Source organism: Eptatretus burgeri, chromosome 2 (assembly GCF_056783735.1).
Source record: "Eptatretus burgeri isolate ZD-2024b chromosome 2, Ebu_testis_v1, whole genome shotgun sequence".
Classification (NCBI taxonomy): Eukaryota; Metazoa; Chordata; class Myxini; order Myxiniformes; family Myxinidae; genus Eptatretus; species Eptatretus burgeri.
Genome location: NC_140962.1, coordinates 3713229 through 3723256, shown reverse-complemented (window position 1 = coordinate 3723256; position 10028 = coordinate 3713229). Strand labels below are relative to the sequence as shown.

The 10028-nt window shown below is 44.1% G+C and overlaps 1 protein-coding gene across 5 annotated transcripts in view; it reads right to left on the bottom strand.

Moving 5' to 3' along the window:
- The window catches only part of LOC147031281 (serine/threonine-protein kinase SIK3-like), a 234846-nt gene that overhangs the window by 110528 nt on the left and 114290 nt on the right, over positions 1-10028 (bottom strand). For all 5 annotated transcript variants that reach the window (XM_085861070.1, XM_085861075.1, XM_085861084.1 and 2 more), the window contains one exon: positions 6408-6508. In XM_085861070.1, coding sequence (XP_085717196.1) covers positions 6408-6508 — 101 coding nt within the window. The remainder of the gene's footprint in view (positions 1-6407; positions 6509-10028) is intronic.

Sequence of the window (10028 nt, the reverse complement as noted above, 5' to 3'; positions counted from 1 at the left end):
GAACATGTTGTGACGTAATCTGCCTACATCCGTTCGTAGCCGGTTAAGGTGATACCATTCCTTCATAAGCAGATCACAACCAGAGTCTTGGTGGAACAGGGAAGGTGTTGTAGACAGCCGCTGGGTTGGTCGGTGTGGCATCGCTTCTCCTGCCACGTGTGTTTGCTCAGGCCATCGTCTGCTGTGATATAGGTTTGAGCTACTCTCGTAAAGGGCTTGCGGTTCTTCAATCTTTGGAGGGGTGAGGGGAGTTATATACATCTTCTCTTAGCTTGTTGTGCAAGGGATGGTCAGGATTCTGAGATGTATTGAGGGCTGCTTGTCGAGTGATGGCTGCTCGTCTGATGTTAAAAGGATGGATGCCCGCAAGGACTGGGAGGTGATGCGTGGGAGCAGGGTGAAGGCATCCACTGATGACCCTTAAAGAAGGGTTGAGGTGCACATCTACATTCTTCGTGCGGTGGCTGCTTCCCCCATGCAGACACACAGTATAATGCAGAAGCATGCACCGGGGCAAGTGTTAGGGTGCGGACGGTCGTGAAGTTGGCTCCCCAGTTGTTTGTCAGCTTGTCTGATGCAAGAGTACAGAATGTCAGAATTTATTTCTTGGTATTTCTATGCATATATGTTTTACCATTGTAGAACAACAGCACTTTATATGTCCAGTCCCCCCATTTTAGGTAAGCATAAGTATTGGAACGGATGAACTTAAAGTAAATTGAAGTAGTTTGTTAGTTCATATTTGGTTGCTTATCCCTTGCATGCAATACCTGCATTGAGCCTGACCCGTTGACATCACCAAACTCTTGGTATCTTGCTTTGAGATGCTTTGACAAACCCTTACTGTAGCCATTTTCAATTGCTGTTTGCTTTGGGGGGTTTCTGACTTCAGAAATTGAAATGCATGCTCCATTGGATTTAAATCAGGAGATCGACTTGGCCAGTCGAAAACCTTCCACTTTTTCTCCCCGATGAACTCCTTGGTTCCATTGACAGTGTGTTTGGGTAATTGTCTTGCTGCATGGTGAAGTACCTACCGCCCAATGCATTTGGAGACATTTTATTGTACATCGGCAGACAAAATGTTTCTGAACACTTACAAATAAATTTTGCTGCTGCCATCATTAGTTACATCATCAATAAAGATGAGTGAGACAGTTACAGAGGCAGCAATGAAAGCCCAAGCCACGGCACGACCTCCACCGTGCTTCATAGATGAGGTAGTCTGCTTTCGATCAAATGCAGTTCCCTTCCTTTCTCCACAATTTCGCCTTTCCATTGCTTTGGAAAAGGTTTATCTTGGTCTCATCTGTCCATACATCCTTGTTCCATAACTCTACCGGCTCACCCCTGTACTTCGAAGCAAATTCTAATGTGGCCTTTCTATTTTTGGTGCTGATGAGAGGTTTGCATCTTGTGGTGTAGCCTTTCAATTCTGCTGTTGAAGTCTTCTACAAATGGTAGATTGTGATACTTTCATCAGTGCACTCTGGAGGTTGTTGGTGATATAACCGACAGTTGTTTTCGGGGTTTTCTTTACAGCCCTGGTGATGTTTCTGTCATCAACTGCAGTTGTTTGCCTTGGACAACCTGGCTGTTGTCTATCGATAAGTACACTCGAGTCGTTTCATTCTTTTTCAAGATATTCTAAATTGTTGTAATTGCTCTTCTCAGTTTTTGTGCTCTGGTTCTAATTGAATTCTTCTGTTCTTTCAGCTTCCAAATTGCTTGCTTTTCTCTCCCTGACAGTTATCTGGTCTCGATGGTGATTTATGCCGACTGACTCCAAAAGCAGACTCCCAAGGCAAAGGCAAAAACCAAGAATGTTCACACAGAAAAGAGCTGCGAATGACCAATTAATACAACAAGAAACATCTGTCAATCATTTGTTCCAATACTTATCAGGTCAGGTCAGGTCAGGTATGGGAGCATGTGCTGGAGCAGCGCGTCGCTGGGTCCAATTTCGGCCGGTACTCCAGGGGCCTCTGTCTGGCCATCCCCCAGGCACGTGGCCACCCCCCAGGCATCCGGCGGGCCCTCACCGCCCCTTGAAAATCCGGGTGCGATGACAATCTCGCTCTGGGCCGTACACATATCCGCAGCAGGTCTCCAAGGTGAACAAGCCTCTGGTGCGATGGAACAATGTGGGTAAGGGAAGTCGCTCGCGGTCTCCTTGAGATGCCGATCAACCTGCTGCAACCACGAGGCACGTGGTCAGCCCATTGGCCTCCTCCACTCACAAGACTCCCTCGCTGTGAAAATCTGGTCAGCAGGATTAGCATCAGGAAAACGAGCCACATGTCCAAACAGCCACAGCTAACGCTCACGGACCATGCAGGTAACAAATCTCATCCGAGTCTCTCTCAGCAACCGCTCGTTGGACACAAAGTCTGACCAGCGATAGCCAAGGATTCTCTGAAGAGACCTGATACCAAAGGAATTAAGTCGACGTCTCAGATCCCTGGTCAGTGTCCAAGTCTCACATCCATAGAGAAAGACTGGAACCACCAAGGACTTGAAGACCCGGACTTTCCTCCTCAGGCACTGGTACTGGCAGCGCCAAAAACCCCATGATCCAGTGAATCCATGACTCCCCAAGCAAAACCTCGACGTCTGTTGACCTCTGCCTCACAGCCAGCAGAGACATGAATATCACTGCCAAGGTAAGTGAATCTCTCCGTGACCTCAACTTCCTCACCACAACAGGTACAGACACGATAGCAGCATCCAATATGTCAATGAAAGCCTGGAACTTAGTTTTGACCAGGAAACCCGTAATCCCAGCGGCTCCGACTCCTCATTCAGCACCTCGAAGGCACGCAAAAGGATATTTAGAGTCTCCGCAATGATGACTGCATCATCTGCGAAATAAAGGTCAGAGATCTTGACATTTCCAAATGATGCACCACAGCATCATCTCTCCAACATCCTCCTCAGAATCCAGTCCATACAAGCAATGAAATGTGTGGGGGCCAGTACACACCCCTGACGAACTCCAGAAACAACTGGCAATAAATCAGAGATGGTACCACCACATCTAACAGCACTCTCAGTACCAGAGTACAGTTCAGACATCAGATTGATCACCTTTGGTGGCACCCCATGAAGACCAAGAATCTTCCAGAGGGCATCCTAATTCACTTAATCGAATGCTTTACAGAAATCAACATAGACTGCAAGCAGCCCCTGCCGAAACTCTCGTCTGCGTTCGGCGAGGACCCGAAGGGCAAGGATATGGTCAATCGTTGACCTCTTTGGTGTAAAGCTTGACTGCTCCGGATGCTGGTGCTCAAGCAGATGGTGGCAAACCCCATCAATAATTATCCGAGCAAAGACCTTGCCCGGTACTGAGAGCAGCGTCACCCCCCGGTAGTTGTTTCAGTCCTGGCGATCACCCTTCCCTTTCCAGAGAGGGACAACAAGGCCCCTCTTCCAGTCAGTTGGGATGATGCCTGTGTTCCAGGCAGAGCACAAAACTGCATGCAACGACACGAGTGCAGCATTTCCACCAGCCTTGAGAAGTTCAGCATGGATGCCACAGATCCCTGGAGCTTGACCCCATTTCAATTGGTTCACCACAGTCTGTGTTTCCACAAATGAAAGTGGACCACAGTTGATTGAAGGGTGAGCAATTGGGATAGTAACACCCCTGACACCCAATGCGACAGATGGTATATCAGCCTGGTACAGCCGCTCAAAGTAACCAGCCGAGCGGGTCTTCACTTCGGACCCCTCTGTCAAGAGCCCACCACCCTCTGCTCTAACTGCAGTACACTGAGGTACGGGCTTGGAGGAACGCAATGCACGAATTCACCTGTAAGCAGGACATCAAGAACGGTGATCTTGAAGGCACTCCACAACTCTTCAGGATTCCCCAAAACAACCAGACCCGCAAATCCCCACTCATCCTGTTCACAAACTTCTCAGCTGCCCTCTCATCCTTGAGCTTGCCAACATCCAGCCTAGACTGAGATGGTACCATTCTTCTGGACTTCAGCTGCAACTTCAGAGTTGCTACCACAAGCCGGTGGTCCGTATTAAGGAACTCAGCACTCCAGTAGACCCTGCAGTTCTGGATCATCCTCTAGTGACCATCAACGAGCTCCTTTGCTACACCACCAGCGTTGGAATAGCAAGTCCAGCGATTAGCTTATGGGCACTAGTCCATGACTTCTTGCAAAGTCAAGGAGCTTAGTGCTATTCTGGTTCACAGTTCCAGATCCATGGGGACAAACACATGTTTCATAACCATCCCTATCAGTTCCAGTCGATGCATTGAAATTCCCCAAGACCGGAAGTGTATCTCGTCTGGGGCACTAATCAATCACAGACTCGAGTGTGGCATAGAATGCATCCTTCACGGTGAGGTCACTCGCCTCAGTCTGAGCATAGAGAGAGACCAGGGAAATGACACCCATGGAGTGATGAATCCTTTGTCTCATAATACGCTCGTTGACCGTTGTTCCCTCAATTATCATTGGAGTCAGCTTATTGGACAGAGCTACAGCAACTACTTGGGCATGGTAACCATTAGAGCGACCAGACCAATAGGAGGTGTAACAACCCGCCATGATGCCAATGTAATCCCGTCTCTGAATCTCAGAGAGTGCTGCAATACCAATGTCCAAACACTTGAGCTCAGATGATGACAGAGACAGGTGATCATCCTCTCTTAGGGATAGGACATTCCAGGCACCCACCCGAAGGGACAGCCTCTGGTTAACCCAAGGAGACCGCCGTCTGGTGGACGACACCTCAGCACCACCCCGATACAAACTACCGCAATCTGGCCCGGGAAGGTTACCCCGTGGTTTTCCTCCTTTCAAAGTTTAGGGGTCCTGAAGGCTTTGCCTCAATCCCGTCATCCGGTGAGCTGCCCTGCGGAGGGCAGTTGCACAGGAGGTACTCGCACGGAGTGGGTTTTCAGATTTTTTTTGTGCTTTTCGTATGTTTTGCGGAATGAAGGGTTTTACGGTGGCCGGATTGCAAATCCTGTCACCAACCTCCTAATAAGAAGTAACCCAACTGCAGGAGGACGTTCCCAGACACAGTTGGACACTGGATATGGATGGCCACTGGCTCACAAGGAGCTCCTCCGCCCTTTGACATGTTTTGTTTTCAATCCTGCTGGGTGTCCATATCATACATCCTCCTCACCAAGAAACTTGGGAGGGGAGACGGCTTAGTCACCGACAACCTGACCATGAAACAGGTTTGTACAGGTTTTCGTGGTACCTGTAAGCAAGTCACAGATCTAATCTGACCTGACCTGACGATCAATACTTATGCTTTCTTAAAATGGGGGGACTGAACGTAAAAAGTGCAATTGTTCTTCAATGGTAAAACATATATGCATAGATATACCAAGAAATAAAAGCTGACCTGTTGTACTCTTGCCTCCTCTTCCATCTTTTGATCTCAAATCCAAATTTCTGGAGTATATCACAATAATGCCAAATTTGACTTCACTGTCCCAATACTTATGAAGGGCACTGTATCACATCAAATATTTGGTGTAGTTTGAAAGCTTATTTTATGGAGATATAAGATGCAGATAACTGAATAATAATTTCTGGTATCACCTGACTCATTTAATGGTGGCAGGTAGTTCAGAAAGAATAGAAATGTTTTAAAATGCTTTGCAATTTTCTTGTAAAAATTATTCTCAGTGAATCGATGGATCTGCCTTGCAATGGCTTTGATTTTTTACAACAAACACAATAATAAATCTATTACTAAAAGTAGCAGTGTGTGTGTGTGTGTGTGTGTGTGTGTGTGTGTGTGTGTGTGTGTGTGTGTGTGTGTGTGTGTGTGTGTGTGTGTGTGTGTGTGTGTGTGTGTGTGTGTGTGTGTCGCTTTATTATAAAGGGTTCCTGCCATCGTAGTAATAAAAATGGTGTCGTTGGAAAGCCAATATTCAAATTACTTGGGAGGACAAACATTTTAAAGCTGTGAACGTCGTGTTCATTTAATCATAAAGAGGCCTTTTAGCAGGAAGTGTAGCGTAACCATTTTTAGGATTCTGCAACAGCAGTAATCCTTTAGAATAAAGTTTGATGGACATGTAAGGAGCACACAAAATTATACATAGTAATACTTCTCAAAGCAACAGAAAAAATATATAATGGTTCACGGTAAGGACACACAAATAACAACCACAGCTAGAATGACGGCATCAACAACTACTACTACTACTACTACTACTACTACTACTACTACTACTACATGTTGTAAAATATTATTTTTCGTCTGTCTTACTTCGTTTCACATCCTCATTCAGACTCACAGATAGACATGCAATATGTTTGTGAAACACAACATTGTGTCTTTTGATTAAACCTGCCAGCAAAAGGACTTATATGCTTGAAGAACTTGAAAAAAACACAACCCTTTCATTTCCATCATACCTGGGGACGCCAACAGTGTGCCTGCGCATTGATAGGTAACGAGACAAAGCTTCAGGTGATGGTTCATCACCCTCATCACTCTCACAAACCAAAACATCCGTCTAAAAGGCAAACAGAAGAAAGAAGGAATGTGTGAGTGTAAAAAAGACAGGAATGAGATCTCTGAAAGAGTTTTACAAGTTCAAAGGCAGACATACGAGTATAGTCTTCGTGCCTGACATTGTAATAACTTTCTTCATTTTATTAATTCTAGTTTGGTTTACATTCTTTGCGTTCATCTTCCAAGCAAGACGTAATTAACTAATTTGTGTACACAAATAAAAGGTAAAAAGCACAGAGAAATAAAGGTAAAATAAGGACATGCAAATGCCTACAAAAGGAAATCTTAACGTCAAATTACAGGTGCATAAAACTTTCTTAAACAAGTCTTGTTTTAATTTACTCGGTTCGAAATTTGGTTTCACCACTCTACAATTCAAAATGTACGAAACAAATCAACAAGTACAGTAACTAAAATTGTGGATAATGTCACCACGAGTCAAACGAAACAAAGAACAAAAGACAAAGTGATTGATAGATTTGAGCCAAAAATATGAAATGAATAGTTATATTAAGATGAACTAATCAAAACCCATCATGAGCTTAAAAAAAAAAATTGTTTTAAACTTCATGGTTAGGGTGGTGGGCTTTGGATCCTCGGGTCCCGAGTTCAAATCTCGCTCAGCTATTGAATTAATACCAGGTGGGGTTAACTCAGCCTGTCATCCTTCCGAGGTCGGCAAAATGATTGCCAGTATGCTGGTATACTGTGTCGGAGTGGCGACCCGTCCAGGATTGTGCCCAATAGCCAAGGAGACTGCTTCGGCAGCACTAACAGTCTGCACAGAGTATGGTCCCAATATTCTCCTCTCCGACCCTCTCTCACCCTTCAATTCCCATCTTCTCTCCCTTAACTTCCTTCCTTTCCGAATATCCCTCTTCCTTTCATACTCTCCATTACCCTTCCAAGGCTATGGTGGGCTTTCAAGAGGAAATTGTTTTACTGTCTTAAAGTGAGTGATGAACAACCAGAAATAAGTCAAATAAGGTAGCATTTTGAGATGCTGAAGGTTATTTTTTTCTTTTTTCTTTTTTACTGTAACCTAAGGTCTCATGTCAAAGGAGATACATCAATCACCTGGAGGACAAGGATATTATGAGACATCAATTAACTTTTACACGAATAACTAGAACGGCACTCGGTAGAGCACGTACCTCTGCGAGGCTGAACATTTCATGTTTTATACCCCACCTACAGCACGGATCTCCATTTGGACCTTAACCAAAATCGAGTTGGCTTGTTGTGGTCAACTACTCAACCTGTCCACCAAGTTTGGTCTGAATCCCCTCATAACTTTTTGAGATATCATGCTATATATCGGTTTTGCCCCCATCTCTCAATGGTGAAGAATCACATTAAAAAATTATAGTATCCAGATGCGGATCTGGATCTTCAGTAAAATCTAATCAATTCGGCCTTGTCACACACCCAACCTGTCCACAAAATTTTGTCCGAATCCATGCATAACTTTGAGATCTCCATTTTTCATTTGTTTCTTGAGTTCCTTAACTAACCTTAGATTACTCCAACACTTATGCCAATCTGTCTTCTCTGGAATTGATGTACAATGTCTTCTGCTTATCCCAAAACTATAATTAACCTCAGTGCTGAACCATCATGACCTCTTTCTGCTTCGAGCTTTGCATCTGGCTGGAATATATTTACTCTGCAATCTGCAAATTTGTACTTAAAATTTGTTCATTCACTGATGGATATTGCCCTCCGATTAGCCTGGCCCAATCTATAGTCCCTTACGGCCCAGTCACACCTTGACGTTTTAGCCAGCAATGGCAACGTATCAAAATGTATGTAAAACGCTGGCTTACGCTAAACTTTTGATGCTTTTTTTTAAAGATTCGGGCGTATTCATAACGAGTTTGTCGTATGCATAACATATTAGTAATGGACACAGAACGTTTCGTTGTCTTATAGATAACTTATACCAACGAATGCTTAGCCTGTTGTCGGCATTCACAACATATGCCCAACGATAGTCTAACTTATGCATAGCGCGCTGCACGCATCGCCGACGATGACGTGAAGTAACCTATTAAAAGGCTGACGCACAACGATTCAAATCATAACTGCTGGAGAAATGGAAGTGTCAACATCGCAGTCACACCTTGGCGATCTTGCCAGCGTATGCCGACCTCTGAAAAATGCGTCTAAAACGCTGGCACACGTCGAATACGGTATGGGTAAGTTTGGTATACGTGAATAGAACGCTAAAGTACGCTATCATACGTCGTAGTAAGTGGAGTACGTCATGTACTTTTAAACGTGTTAAACATTTTACGAAGTACTTGCCGTATGCCTCACATGTTCCGCATGCAATGGGAATAAGTTGTACGCACGATATGCGATCGTTGGCACATGTCGACAAAACTTACTTGTACGTTACTCATAAGTCGAAACACGTCAAGGTAATGGTAAGCGTCAGTGTTCCAGACTCCCTGGTTTTTTTTTTTTCTTCGGTATGACGGTGATGTTGACACTTTGATTTCTAGTGCGATTATAATATAATATAATTAATAGGCTGCCGCTCAACGATTTAAATCATAACCGCACTAGAAATCGAAGTGTCAACATCACAGTCACAACGAAGAAAAAAAACAACAAAAAAAAAAACCAGGGAGTCTGGAACACTGACGCTAACCATTACCTCGACGTGTTTCGACTTATGAGTAACTTACAAGTAACGTGTGTGGACGTGTGTCAACGATCGCATATCGTGCCTACAACACGTTACTCATAGGTTAGAAATAAGTGTCGGGTACGCTAAACATTACCTCGACGTGTTTCGACTTATGATTAACTTACAAGTAACGTGTGTCAACGATCGCATATCGTGCCGACAACACGTTACTCATAGGTTAGAAATAAGTGTCGGGTATGCTAAACATTACCTCGACGTATTTCGACTTATGATTAACTTACAAGTAACGTGTGTCGACGTGTCAACGATCGCATAACGTGCCTACAACTTATGGCCAGCGTAGCGGAACTTGTGAGTCATACGTTGGCATAAGTCGTAAAATTTCAAGCATGCTAAAATCCAATATGGGAATAAAATCCAATGGCAGTGTTTTTCAGCGTGCTCTCAATGTTTCCAAAACTTACCCATAAAGTATTCGACGTGTGCCAGCGTTTTAGAGAAATTTTTCAAAAATTGGCATAAGCTGGCTAAAACATCAAGGTGTGACTGGGCTTTTACTCTCTCACCTCATCACTTCACATATTCCCCACTATAATCCTATTATTTTACTCTGTTATGTCGCCGAATTCCGAATGCCAAATCTTAACATACTCCTTGCTCGCACGATGTTGCGGTCAATAATCCCAAAATGCTCACCTACTTCCACCTCCACCATTAATCGATGATTATTCATCAATTAGTCGAATACTGCTCTCTTGACAAGTTGGCTTCACTGGAAATCATGGAAAATGTTTTTTAAATTATTCCTCTGCCCTACCCCTTCCCTATACCTGGACCAATATTATTAAAAAATAAAACCCAATAT